Genomic DNA, 15,148 nt, shown 5'->3' with positions numbered 1-15,148 from the left:
CTCTCCTCCTGCCCCTGCTCCTCTAGGCTCACGCCCCCTGGTTACACTGCACTCACTATCCCGCCTCTCCAGTCCAACACCTGCCATCACCTGGATGATCTCAGTAGCCTCTTACAAAAAAAAAAAAATTGTAAGCAGCAAGAGATAACTCTTTTACAAAAGTCCGAATGAAAAGGAGGCAAAGAAAGGGGGGGTAAACAGGGGTCAGGAGAGTAGTTTTGGTTTTAAGATAACAGATAACAGCTTGCTATATGCGGATGGGAAGCATTAGCACATTCCTTCCTTCCTTCAAGGACAAATTTATTGAGCCCCTACTGTGATCCAAGCACTAAAAACAAAGATAAAGATGGATAAGGTCCTTGTGGACAGTGGTGGAAAGCAAAGGTAGAACAATTACAGGAAGATAAGTATTCCAGTCGAGGTAAATTCAGGATGACATGGTGAAAAAAAGAGGGGCCACTTAGGAAAAGGGCCAAGCAAAGATTTCCAGAGGGGACTAGAGTTTGACCTATTCCTAATGAAGTAGGAGCTCACCACAGAGATACTCTGTGCGGACAGAACAGCAAGGCAAAGGCCAAGAGATCTGAAAACGTGGATACATTTGAGAAACTGCAAATAGTCTACATGACAGGACTGAAGCACACGTGTGGAGGAGCAGTGAGGAGCCAGATTCTGAATGATTCTGGATGTCAAGCCAAGCACTTGAGACATTTTCTGACGATAGCTTGGAAAACTTTCCAGGATTTTAAGGAAGTGAATACACAAATATCTGCTTTATAAGACTATTTCCCTGGCAGCAGTGGGTAAGGTGGACAGGAAAACAGCCAGACTAGAAGCAGGGTTTTCAATACAAAGTTCTGAAAGTGATTAAGGTAACGGCAGAGGAAAACAGAGAGGACAGGCAGCTTGTGACATATTTTGAAAACATCCAATGATGTGTACGTGTTTGTGTGTGTGTGTGTGTGTGTGTGTGTGTGTGCGCGCATGCTAGGGGAAGATATAGTAATAAGAGGAGGTGGGAAGACACAGTAATAAAAGGAAGGAGCCAAGGAAGAACTCCCAGACTGTTTTAGCTGATGAGGTATAGAACAAAGACCTAGGTGAAAACAGAGACTCCATGGAGAATATACTTCTGCGAAGCAGAGAGAAATCCACTAGCTAGCCAGGACAGGAGTTCAGGAGAGAGGTGAACACAGCATAGCTAAGCACCTTAGCATTTGTGTGCTTGGCTGAAGCTAAACATGAGGACAGAGAAGAGAAGCCCCAGGGCAAATGAGGAGAAAACAGGGTTAGGTCAGAACCCTGGGAAACATGATTTGTTAATCAAGAGAACTAGTAAAACAAAATCAATTAAATAGATCTTTGTCAAAGTATACTGGTTAAATGTATAGTTCTATTTCTACCGGTACCCACTTTAAATATAATTCTATTATTTTTAGCTGAAAAGTATATCCTAATACAGTATTTTGTACAAGTAGGCATGTAAATGAAGCAGAAAATAATTTACACGAAGGGACTTGGTTGAAGGCTGATTAATGAAATTTGACAGTAGGTAATATAGGAATAAACAGAAATTTGGGACATAATTGGTGACTGAAAAGGATTATGGATAGTCTGAAAGTGTGGTATGTGGGGAGGGTATACAATCAGTACTAAAATAAGTAGATTCTGAGAAACACTTTAGAACCAGCATGTAAGTAGAATATTAAAAGAAATGTGAAATAAATTGAATGATGAGAAGTTTTAAAATTTGATTTTAGGTAGGTCATCAGTGAATACGTTAAGAGTTCCACTGAATGGGAAAACATCACAAGAGAAAAGCAGAGTTGGAATGCATGCTGAAGGAGTTTATGAGTGGAAAGTGGCACAGTAAATTGGGACGGGATAAAGAAGTGTTTTACAACCAAACAGAACCAAGTTATATCCCAGCACTGCTTTGGTGCCAGGTTCACTTTCATATTTCTTGTTTACACCACCTGTTTGGTTTCTAGTTGTTTGCTTCTCGAGCTTTCGCCTTTTTCTGCACTCCATAAATTGCCTTTGTCAAATCGGCCACGAAGACATGCTAGTTCTTTCTCACGTTCCTAAAACAATCAAAAGCTCTATTTGATACGAGAGCAATAGTATGTTTAAGAATAATACACAAACATTACTAAACTTTGCTTGTCTTCAGTTTTAAGGGTAAAAATTCACAATATTCATGGAATACAAGACAAAGTATTTCTAACTTGAAATAAGTGATACAAAGAATCACGATGCTATTTATCTCAGTCAAAAGACTGGTATCAGAATTCATAATTGGATTTCTAGGTCCTATGTCGAGACCACATGATGAATAGTGTTAAAAGCAGTAAGCCAGACCTGCTTGAGCTGTTGTGCCAAATGAGTAGTAGATGAAGATGTGTTTTGCTTGAATAATCTTTCTTGGATGGCCCTTGTATTTGGAGTGATAATGGGGGTTCTTTGGGGTGTGCTCCGAGCAGGACTTTGTTTGCTGTGTTCTTGACAACGCTCTCCAAAGCGCTCCAGGAAAGGCTTAATTCCTGCTCCTCCTACAGAAAACACACACATTTTGGAGGCCATTTAGAAGAAATAACAATTATCATGTCTATTGAAAAAGTTCTAAAATCCAGTAATGGCTCTAAAATGCTTTCATTCTATTTAGAATACTCATTGGGAAAGTAAACAGTAGGAAAATAGCTTTAAAAAAGAAATTTACCATACTATTCTATTTAATTCAAAGCCCTAAAATTTATAAGATTTTGTTCCTTAAAAAAGAAAGAAGAATTAAAAAAATTTTAAAAGATAGAGTGATGGGGCGCTCTGGTAGATTGGGTGGCTCAGTGGGTTGAGCGTACTCTCTCTCTAAAAAAAAGGGGGGGATGAGGTAGAATAAGAGAGCAGTGGGAGTTAGAAAACCTTTCAACTACATAATCAGAACTGGAAATACTCCTAAAGGATTGGAGATTCACAGTGTGTTTATTAATAGCACTCCCCGACCACCAAGTGCCCGAGCCATGATCACCAAACTACTTATATTTCTATAGCCCAATGTATTTCATCTTGCTTTTAGCAAGTCTAATATACTAAAATCCAGGGATTAAATCCTTCTCTCCCAAAAGAAAAATTAGAGATCATTCAATTTATCAAGGGATGTCTTCAATCTATAAAGTCTTAAACCAGTATTCCTTTGAAATAATATGAAGTACATTTAAAGTAGAACAAATGAGGGGCGCCTGGGTGGCTCAGTCGGTTGAGCGTCTGACTTCAGCTCAGGTCATGATCTCATGGTCCGTGAGTTCGAGCCCCACATTGGTCTCTATGCTGACAGACCTGACCCTGGAGCCTGCTTCGGATTCTATGTCTCCCTCTCTGTTGGCCCCTCCCCCGCTTGTGCTCTGTCTCTCTCTCTCTCTCAAAAATAAATGTTAAAAAAAAAAAATTTAAAGTAGAACAAATGGGGGGTGCCTGGGTGGCTCAGTTGGTTGAGCATCTGACTTTGGCTCAAGGTTCATGAGTTCAAGCCCCACATGGGGCTCTCTGCTATCAGCAGGCCCTCTGCTGTCAGCATAACCCACTTTGGATCCTCTGTCCCACTTCTCTCTGCCCCTCCCCCACTTAATCTCTCTTTCCTTCTCTCTCTCTCTCCCCCCCACTCTCAAAATAAATAAATAAACTTTAAAAAAGAAAAGTAGAACAAATGGGATATATACCACCCCCATCATGAAGATGATAGGCTTGTACTATATGAAAAGAGGCTTATCTCTATCAGAAATCAGCATTTTCCTACAAAAGGCCAGATAGTAAATATTTTGGGCTTTGCAGGCCCATTTGGCCACTGTCATAACTACTCAACTCTGCACTGAAGCATGAAAGCAGCCACAAACAACATGTAAATAAATGGGCATGGCTATGTTCCAATAAAACCTTATTTGCAAAAACAGGTAAAGGGCACAATTTGACTCAAGACTCCACATGTCACTTCACACCATTACCTCTAACTAAAATCCACTAAGAATAGGTGTGCCTGGGTGGCTTAAGCATCTGACTTCGGCTCGGGTCATGAACTCGTGGCTCGTGAGTTTGAGCCCTGAGTCAGGCTCTATGCTGACAGCTCAGAGCCTGAAGCCTGCTTCAGATTCTGTGTCTCCCTCTCTCTCTGCCCTCCCCTGCTCATGCGCGTGTGCATGCGCTCTCTTTCTCATTCTCTCTGTCAAAACAAATAAACATTTAAAAAAACCATTTTAAACAAAATCCACTAAGAAGACAAAGAAACATGTAAATTAAATATCTCTGAGGCCTGATAATAAATTCTGGGCATATCCAATAGCCAAGAATAATAATAATAATAATAAAAAAGGCTTCTTATCTATGCCATAAGTCTTCAGAAAATTGGGGATAACTAGTTCTATTCCATGTGGGGATTTTGCTGTTGCTTCAAATTCTCATTTCAGCTCCTCTGGAAACTGACTACTGTTTTCCTAACCCATAACTAATGGATTCCCACTGTTATCTCTCTCTACTTCTCTTTTATAATGAACTACTGTTTCCGAGAGATTGTATTGTTAAGAAGTTAAAATTTTGAACTCAAAGTCTTTCCAAAAGCAATTCTAATGAAAAAGAATATTGTTCAAAGTAAATTATATCTCTATATATTTGAACCACGCTTTTTAGTCCTGGGTTTCTCAACCAACAGCATGTGGGGGTATGCCAGAAGGTTTAAGCCCCCACAAGATAAATACGGATTTCTAGGAACATCAATTTACTATAGGGAATTTCGAACTTTCACATGTATATACTCACACACAATATAACCACATACCAATATAATTAGGAGTGGAGTCATTTGTATACAACTCATTTTCCTTTGCTATCAGGGGTGCTTTCATATTTAAGTTTGGAAAGCATTGCTCTGCACACTTGGTTTTTTCAACGTTTTTTTTTTTTTTTTTTTTTTTTTTTTTTATTTTTGGGACAGAGAGAGACAGAGCATGAACGGGGGAGGGGCAGAGAGAGAGGGAAACACAGAATCGGAAGCAGGCTCCAGGCTCTGAGCCATCAGCCCAGAGCCTGACGCGGGGCTCGAACTCGCGGAGCGCGAGATCGTGACCTGGCTGAAGTCGGACGCTTAACCGACTGCGCCACCCAGGCGCCCCTCTGCACACTTGGTTTTAAGAACGTTTCTCCATTATGTCCTTAAAATGTGATTTCCAGTTCTATACGCTTTGTCTCCATCAAAAAGTATGGAAGAAAGAAACTACATGGTCATTCTAGAAAAAAAACCATGTTTAAGTTGTTAAAATGTAACAAGTTACATACTTTGACCAGTAACTGGACAAGTCTACACTAATGAATATTCATTCAATGAGTTAGAGCTGAATTTGAAGAAGTTCCATTTTATACATTCAGACACTTGCCATGGCAAACCACGAACGTACAATTCATGACTGGACACCTAAAACGCTGAGAACAGACATTCTGAAAACAGTCAGCAGTAACTAGATTTTTAAAAAGATACATAACCTGGTGTTGCAGATTTGTCTTTAGATTGAGACTGCCGACATACTTCTCTATTTAATTCTTCTTTGGGCCCAACTGTCTGGGACACGGTTGACTTCCCAGTTGGTTTCGGTACCTCTGTTTTCAGGAGACTAACAGGAGTTTTCTGAAGTAGCTCAGGATTTTGTACCTCACAATTTTTAGCATCAGCAAGGGATAGAGTAGAAGATTTCACTGGGGAAGAAGCAGCTTTCTGAAACATGATAACACTTAAGGTAAATAACAATATTCATAATATCTAAAGGTAGACTTAAAACAAGTTAAATTCTATTTGCTTAGTAGCCTTTAAGTAAACTTATGAAAAAACAATTTTTCCCTCTAATAGATCAAACCATTTTGAAAGGCTTGACAAAAAATCAACTTAGAAAATGCTTACTATTTGGGGTGCCTGGATGGCTCAGCCAGTTAAATGACTCTTGATTTCAGCTCAGGTCATGATCTCATGGTTCGTGAGTTCGAGCCCCAAGTCAGTCTCTGTGCTAACAGTGCAGAGCCTGCTTGGGATTCTCTCTCCCTCTCTCTCTGTCTCTCCCCTTCTTATGCTCTCTCTTTCTCTCAAAACATGTAAAAAGAACTTAAAAAAAGAAGAAAATGGTACTCTTTAAATTATAATATATAATTTAGTCTGCATGATATATTGAGGAGTAATTTCATGTAAGGGATAGGGTCACTCCCTATTTTAAAAAACAATTTCTTTTATATTATCTCACTAGCACCTTTATAAATGTTAAGCATATTAGAGCACATTGCATATTTTTGGTATTTTAATTAAGTCAGTATTAATTTAACAAAATCATATGTATTTGATGGCTAACTATAACATATTAAGTGCTTTATGCGAAGCACTTTGCTGTGGGTTTTATACACATTGTCTCATTTAATCTTCCCAATAACCCTTTCTTTCCCATTTTACAGATGGGAAAATAAGGTTTTACAAGATTAATGTCTAAAGCCACATTTTCAATTACGTGGCAGAGCTTGGGTTGAATGCAACTCTATCAAATTCCCAAACCTGGCTCTACATTTAAAAACAATGCACAGAAACATACTACTCTTTTGCTTTTCTGTTTTTTAAGATTGTTTTTGAAAGCTGTTGATGTAATTCATGTGCAAGGGAAAACTTTCAAACATTTCAAAACAATATATGGTAAAATTATCATACCCACCCTTGACAATCTTGTCCAGCAAATGCCTTCGGAAGGCAACTTTAGCTACTAGTTTATTAAATGTCCCTTCAGAGAAATTTGATATCTTATATTTATACACATACATAAAGCATTCTGCAGAGAAAATAATTATCAGTTGCTCTCCCTGATGACTAAGAAGAGGCTCCATCATTCCATTATTATTATATACCTTGGAATCGTATGAACTTAGTGTAATTTAGTTGTCAATTACTAATTTATTTGGTATAGGCTACCAAATTTAGGATTTTTACTTTCTACGCCCCCAATTTCTAAAAATACATACAAACACCATGTACACACACATACACATTATCACTCATAACCAAAAAGAAAAGGTTTCCCAAGACTGATACTGCATGACTTACCACAGAGCTGGAAACTGTAGCATCATTCAAAGATGCACCCACGGCACTCGAGGACGGAGCTTTATTCAAAGAGGCCTCACCATCCCTTTGGGAACAGCATGCAGCTTCCTGCTTGACACTGCTGCTATTGATCCTAGCAGATGCTCCACTTGCAGAGGAAAATTTGGATAAACAAGTGGTACCAGGCTGTTCTTGTGCACTGTTTTGCTTTGCAGATGAGTAATTTACATCATCTTCCCACGAGCAAATAGTTGCGGCAAGGTTGGCCAGACGGCCCCTTCTACCAACTGGAGTTGCCGAGGCATCTGCAGGGGGTGGTTTGGGAGGCGAGGCAGCCCTTCCCTCTGATGGCATTGGTGACATGAGTGAGCTTTCGGGTATCTCATCTGAAAATGTTTTCAGAAAAAGAGTAAGACCCATGTTCAAGAGTGACGCATATGTGTAATCCCAGGATCGCTCCACTCAGAATTTTAAGAAGAGGTTCGTAGAGGGGTGCTTGGGTGGCTCAGTCAGTTAAGCATCTAACTTCGGCCCAGATCATGATCTCACTGTTGGTGAGTTTGAGCCCCGCATCAGGCTCTCTGCTGTCAGCACAGAGCCGGCTTCAGATCCTCTGTCCCCCTGCCCCCCGCCCCGTGTCCCTCCCCCATTTGCTTTTTCTCTCTCAAAAACAAATTTTAAAAAGTTTTAAAAAAATAAAGAAGTTAGTAGGTTTCAGAACTAATAAAAAGCTCTCGTATGCATGAAACTACAAGCTGCTTAAATTTGACAATACCTTATCAAATCAGAGGATACTTAATCCAAATTAAAACAAAAAGAAACCCACAAACTTCTTATACCTATTTTTTTCAATTCAATGGATCATGAATGCCCGAAGGTACTGTACATTTAGGTTATATTTTTAGAATTAAATCATTTTGTTACACTACTGCACAATTTAAGCTTACAGATGCCACAGGTACATTTTGTTTTAAAAATGGAGTAAACCAGTGCTGTACAATCGAACTTCCTGCAATGATGGAGACGTTCCATATCCATGCTATCTAGTAGAGTAACCAACCACTAGCCAGCCACAGGTGGCTAGTGAGCACTTGAAATGTAGCTAGGGCAACTCAGAAACCTCATTTCATTTCATTTCATTTCATTGTAATTAATTTAAATCTTAAAAGCTACCTATGGCTATTGTCTCCAGAATTGGATAGCACAGGGCTAGACAGCAGTGTTTTTCCACAGTTACTTCATTTGGAGATAGATCTCACGTTAGTAATGGATAGCTGACGAAGGCCTGTACGCATTCCTCCTCTGTACAAACCCTTTTTGTCTCTGCACATAATTATGCTCAAGTCAGTCTCATCTTAAAGCTAAACACAAACACCCTCTCAGCAACATATACCCCTCTGCAGCTGCCCCTCTTGCCCTGCACAAATATTCTCTCACCACTCAGCTCCCTTCAACCTGCCTCTGCCTACACCGCAGCCCGCAAGTTGCGTTTGCTGTTGTCACTAGATGCCAATGCACACTCTGTAGGCCTTGTGTTTCTGCTGGTGACATCATGCTCTGCTTGTTCTGTCCTTGTGCCAGATCTTCCGTGGTGTCCTTGCAACTACCGACCACTTCCATTCGGCTACCACCCAAGCACCTCAAATAACATATCTGACGTTGAGACTGCCCCAAACATGTTCCTCCTCATCATGACCTCTTCCTCCTTCTCCTTTCACCTCCTCCACCATCCAGGCATCAAGTTCCAGAGATTGTCTCCTAAATCTTATAGATCTGGCCTCTCCCCTTCACTTCCACAGGCCTTCATCCCACACGTGGACTATAACACGAGCCTTCTAACTGATCCTGCTGCTCGAGTCTCTGCCCTATTCAGTCCCTCCTCACTTCGATGCCAGAGTGATCTCTCTACGACATTTGCCCACTTAAACTCTTCCAGTACACCACCATCACCTCCTGGTTAAATTCCACATGCTCTGGACCCCTGCTGCTGTCTTCAAACCGATGTCTTGTTTTTCTGCCCACAAAATACCTACTCTTTATGCACACGGTCTGTTTATGGTAACTCTGCTTTTTAGGCATTCTGTTGCTTCTGCCTAGGCTACCTCCTCCACTGTCTGAAGCCAGTGTTCCCTCGGAGTCCAGGTTGATTGCCTCTGCCTCCTCCAGAAAGTCTTCCCGGAACCCCACCGCCCTTGCAAGACCCCTTTGCATACCTCTGTTGCTTTCCTGAGAATAAGCCCTGTCCTCTACGCAGATGACGGTTTTATTATCATGTTTTAGGAATGAGCTTACTGGAACTCTAGCTCTACTAACTGTTCTCGATCAGAAAAGAAGCTTCAGATAAGTTCTATTTTAGTATAGTTCCTCATTTAATTGGCTGCTACCCACATCCTGGATAACAGTCACTAAATCATTCATCGCAAGTGCTTTATTCTCAAGTGTCAGTGCTTAGAGTCAGACAGGCTATGCCTTAATGAGATTTATTTTCAAAGTTGAGGTAGGCATGTGTTAACATTTGCTTTCAAAATGTTCAAAATCACTGCTGCAATGCTTTCTGCTCTAGAATGTTGAGGGTCTTATCTGTTCTAAGCGTGGATTCTGTCACAGCCCTCTCTCCACTATCCATAAATACCTCCTACAAAACAGAAATGGGACATCCTTGTGTTTAGGAACATGTACCAGTTAGCCTCCTTGGGCACTGTAAAGCATGGTGAGCCCTGCCCACTACTAAGATAAATAGGCATAACAGACAATATGGAACATCTGTACTCTGTTACATGCCCCAAAATACCAAGTAGGTCAGGGCACCTGGGTGGCTCAGTTGGTTAAGTGGCTGACTTCAGTTCAGGTCATGGTTGCGTGCTTCGTGACTTTGAGCTCCATGTCAGGCTCTGTGCTGACAGCTCAGAGCCTGGAGCCTGCTTTGCCTTCTGTGTCTCTCCCTCTCTCTGCTCCTCCCCTTCTCCCCACCCCCCAAAATAAATAAACATTAAAAAAAAAAAAAAGCTAAAAGTCATCAGGTAAGTTATAGCAGGCAAGAGTTGAGCGCTAGAGTCAAACTACTGAGCTTGGAATTTTAGCTTCTAATTCTAGGCAGGCCCCTTGCTCTCTCCAAACCCAGTTTCCTCTTCGATACCATGAACATAAAAGTGGGATGTATGTCATTAGATTTCTATAGGAATTAAATGCTATATTAGAACAAATAATGTTTAGAATGCCTAGCACTTTACACAGTATTTGCTCTTGGAATTACCATCACTGCCAAAAAGAATAACTTTAAATGCTCTACTGTCCAATACTTATCAAAATTTCAGACAAAAAGAATTAATATTTACGAAAGACTGCCTAAATCTGTGTAATGCATCCATTTCTTCAAGTCACTTGGTCTCAATTCTGTCTATGCATCAGAGTAACATACAGAGCTTAAAAAAAAAAAAAAAAAAAAGACAAAAGCACACCCCAGGGCTCCACCACACTCCTGAGATTCTAATCCAACAGTCCAAATGTTTCCGTTACACGGATCCAGGCCGAAAGCCAAAGCTAGAGGAACATTTCCTTGGGTAAGGCCCAGTTGCCAGTGAGCTGTCCACCTGTACTGTGCTGGCTCTCTTTGCAACTGTGCTTACTGAACTGAGCTTGGAGCCAGGCCGCCTGCCTACCTTGAAAAACCTTACACATTTACTACCTTCTGCAGAGTCATCTTTCAGGACCCAGGAAAGAAAGTTCTCTTGGGTCTTAGTTCCGGCCATGGTTCTGCTTTCATCTTGTAAACAAACACCAGTCACGTAACTGATGGTGTTTCACCTCTTTGCATGGGCTGCTAGTAAGTTCAGAACTCTGGCAAGTGAGATGGACCTTAAAGCCTGTATTTAATAAAATAATTTTACCCTTCCCTTCTTTGTTTTTCCTTCCCTTCACCCTGGAATTTCCTTATTTTTCTTGTTTTGTAATATAGTTGTTTTTGTAAGTCATCTCAAGGCTTTTTTTTTGGTAAGAAGATAGGAGACAAAATTGATCATAGAACACATAATCCTGCTGCATGACGGCTAATTTGATGTGACACTCTCCATCTGAGTATGAGCCCAGGTCACTTCACTGGGTCCCAGCACCTTAGCGTAACATGCTTTATAGGTGCTCAGTAAGTGTGTAAGTGTTCTCTCCCCTCTATTAAATAGTACTGCATACTTTAGCCACTCAAATTTATTTAATTAGTTAATCCATCAAATGAGATTTCTTGCATATAGAGCTGAAGATCAGCAAGGCTAATAATGCCAAGGTAAGTTTGTTCTCTATTGTTTTTAATTGAAAATATAAGATGATTCTGTCATAAGACCACGCTTTTGTGAGCTGGTCTAAGAACCTCATCAGCACTCACTTCAATGAGAACACCACCAACTTATAAATATGCTATTGATATACAAACCATTTGTAGGCAACGGATACTCAGGAGATAGATAAAACAGAAGCGTTTATCTTTCGTGTGTTAACCAATAAATCAGATTTTCAACCTACCAAGTTGAGTCTTCTTGAAACAGATTTGAAGGACCATGCCATCCCTCTAATTCATACCTGTCATGTCATTATTATCCCAATGGCGCCGCTGCTCCGCCAGTCTTTGCATTCGTGTTTTCACTGAGGAGCCTGCCCTCGCTTCCAGTCTTGAGTTAAGCCCTGTCCTCACGCCCGGCAGCGGTGCTGGGACAGCCTCAGCATCACTGACAGGAGCTGGTGTCTGTGGCTGCGCCCGAGGAGGCAGAGGACTTGGAGGACAGGCTTTTGCAGAAGCTGACTCTACTGGCTTTTCATTTTCCAAGTTAGAAACTTCTACTTCAGCGTTGTCAGAACAGCGTTTTTTTGATGGTGATGGTTTTGTACAAGATTTCTCTAGATTAAAAAGGACACCCCCCCCAAAAAAAAACATTCAGAAGTCCGCAATTTCTCATAGCCTAAAAAACTTGCAGTAGGTATGTGACAAATTATTTTAAAAACATCATGTTTCTCTAGACTCTTTAAATGATTTTCCTTGCAACAAGAAATATGTAAAGTTCTGCTTTTAGTGACTTAGAAATCTGATATGAAAGATTTCTTTTTCAGCAAACATATAATTTCTAGTTTAAAACACCTGAATGAAAAGATATTCAAATAATATTCTCCAGACATATGCCTGATACTTTACGTAGTCTTAAGACGCTAGGAAATAAAAAGTGCATACACATATAATAAGCAAATGTTTTGAATGATTTCAAAGATCACACAGCCCAATTACCTCATTTTTAGATAAGGAAAACCAAATGCAGAGCAATTATGTTACCTGCCTAAAGCAACATAGCTAAGGGTAGAAATAGGCTTTCTGTTTTTAAAACAATCTTTCGTGAACCATACCATATACATGCAATATATACATATCATACATGCAATATATATATACAATAAATACCATGTATATCTGACATATAGGTCACATATGTGTAATATATATACCATGCATGTGTAACAAATCACGTGTGTAATATGTATACCATATATATGTGATATATATGGTATTCCTTCCTTCAAAATGTATAAACATATGAAAATAAATTCCTATTCTATGGTTAGCTTACAAAGTAACTGTGAGCCTGCTCCATGCCCCCATCTCTTGTAATATTGATTTTGCCTTCTGTAATGCTCTTTTTCTATTTGTATTTTTAAATTTATACTAAGGAAAATTATTATCTCCAGACTATTCCACACGCTAGGAAAACACTAAAGCAGCCAGCTTAGTGATGCAGGCTGGGGATGCCAGGATTTAGGAAAGAATAAGTTAAATTTCTAGGTGAGTTTAGGTTTGTTTATTTGTGTGTATTTATTTGTTTTTGTTTAATTCACTGGTTCTTAAATTAACAACCTATACATCGAGCCTAGCTCTAGAGAGCTGGTTCAACTGACAGAGGATGAGAATACTCACTAAATATCAAGCATCTGTGAGCAGGTAAGCCTTTCGCTGCCCTACTCATGCCAGAGACACTATCTGAACTGGGTGGTCAGCTATTCTGGCATCGTTGGGGTGGATAAAGTCCATGCCACCACTGTGTAATTAAGTGTTCCCCTGCTCTTTTACTTTTCTTCCCTTGGGGGTTTTAAATAACCTTAGGTTGAGGAAAATAAAGTTCAACCAATTAATTTGAAGTATTTATTAGATACTCTGCTCTGGCCTGGTAGTTCTAGGCCTAATATAACAGACCTAAAATAGAACAGAAGGCTGATCTTTCCCCAGAGGCTATTATATATTTGTCTCCCAAAGACCTTGGTTTTTCTACATGCACAATAAAATGTTTGGGGCTGATCTCCTTTAAAAGATGCAAATTTTACTTTTCCCCACAAAGTCTTTTACCTTCACTACCAGGTAGAGGCTGTTGGTTACTTGCTTCAGAAAGTGGCTCTCTGGTTCTCTTAGCATGCATGGCAGACCTTGCTGCTGCTGTGGGCCTCTCAGCCATCTTTCTCTGAAGATTCTCTCGCCGGGCACGGGTTCGTTCAAGCAGTTTCTACATATATAATATATCAGCATTAAAACACAAGTTTAGTCAAAAGTTCACAAAACTTGAGGCACCTTCTAAAATCACTAATTGCCAGGTAGGATAACAGTTAAATATATTTCAAAAATGGGATCCTAAGTAAATAAGTTAAAATTCACCAAAGAAGCACCCCAATGTCAAAATCATTACATGGGTGCCTGGGTGGCTCGGTCAGATAAGTGTCCAACTCCTGATTTCAGCTCAGGTCACGATCTCATGGTTCATGAGTTTGAGCCCCACGTCAAGCTCCGCATTGACATTGAAGGGCCTCCTTGAGATTCTCTCTTTCTCTCCCTCTCTCTCTGCCCCTCCCCTGCCTGCTCTCTCTCTCTCTCTTGAAAATAAACACTAATTTTTTTTTAACTATTACAGGTGTAATATGAATAAAATGTGTAAAGTTGGTTTATGAGATTTAAAATAACCAGAAATTTTTTCTGCTTTTCATCAAAAGGTAGAATCTATTTCCACACCCTCAAACTGGGCTGGCCTTATGATTTACTTTGACCAACAGAATGTGGCAGAAGTGATACGGCATGACTTCCAACCACAGGCCCCAGAGGTCTTGTGGTTTCTCTTTGCACTCTCTTGGAACAGTGCCATGAGGTGTAGAGACACCTGCCCAAGACTGCACAAGCCTGCTAGAGACACCTGGCCCAGCTGAGAGCTGGCATCAACCACCGGACTGATGAGTAAGGCCACGTTAGAGCATCCAGTCCCAGCTAATTTGCCAGATCACTGCAGACTCCTGTATGACCTCTGGGGACACCACCAGAAGCACAGCCTAGCTGAGCCCAACACAAATTGCTGAGCCACTGAATCAGGAACTAACGTGGTGGTTGTTTTAAGCACTTTGGTAGGGAGAATAACAGTCCCCAAAGATGTTCATTTCCTAATTCCCTGAACCTGTGAATGTATTACTTTACTTGACAAAAGGGGCTTGGCGGATGTGATGAAGAATCTTGAGATGAAAAGATTATCCTGCATTATTTAGGTGGGCCTAATGTAATCACAATTGTCCTTCTGAGAGAAAAGTCAGGAAGGTCAGAGAAGATGTGACAACAGAAGCAGAGCTTGGAGTGATGCGATTGGTGGCTCTGGAGATAGAGGAAGGGGCTACAAGCCAAAAAATGCAGGTGGCCTCTAGAAGTTAGAAAAGGTAAGGAAACAGATTCTCCTCTAGAGCCTCCAGAAGGAACACAATCCTGCCAACACCTTGATCTTAACCCTGTAAAATCCATCAGCCTTATGATCTTCAGAAGATAATAACTATATGTGATTTTAAGCCACTAAGAGTATGATAATTTGTTACAGCAACAAAGCTAATACAGCCACTAAGATTTGGTATAATGGTAAACAGCAAGAGATAATGGACATATTTAGTTCTTTGAAAACCTGACATTTCCTAAGGTGACAGGAAAAAAAAAAAAAGCCAAGCTAAAAAAATCCCACATTTTATTTAATTGAATATCAGTACATAATA

At 40.3% G+C, this 15,148-nt stretch overlaps 1 protein-coding gene across 1 annotated transcript in view; it reads right to left on the bottom strand.

Annotated features, from left to right (window-relative positions):
• The window catches only part of ANLN (anillin, actin binding protein), a 47,199-nt gene that overhangs the window by 27,061 nt on the left and 4,990 nt on the right, over positions 1-15,148 (bottom strand). The window contains exons 2-7 of the mRNA XM_047096954.1: positions 13,485-13,638; positions 11,681-11,995; positions 7,112-7,497; positions 5,524-5,752; positions 2,362-2,552; positions 1,977-2,084 (exon numbers count right to left, since the gene is read on the bottom strand). Coding sequence (XP_046952910.1) covers positions 1,977-2,084; positions 2,362-2,552; positions 5,524-5,752; positions 7,112-7,497; positions 11,681-11,995; positions 13,485-13,638 — 1,383 coding nt within the window. The remainder of the gene's footprint in view (positions 1-1,976; positions 2,085-2,361; positions 2,553-5,523; positions 5,753-7,111; positions 7,498-11,680; positions 11,996-13,484; positions 13,639-15,148) is intronic.

Source organism: Lynx rufus, unplaced genomic scaffold (genome assembly GCF_022079265.1).
Source record: "Lynx rufus isolate CCGP_SWC_20201006 ecotype Redwood Valley unplaced genomic scaffold, mLynRuf1.p SCAF_4, whole genome shotgun sequence".
Lineage (NCBI taxonomy): Eukaryota > Metazoa > Chordata > Mammalia > Carnivora > Felidae > Lynx > Lynx rufus.
The sequence above is the reverse complement of the archived record's forward strand: the minus strand, read 5'-3'. Positions and strand labels throughout refer to the sequence as shown.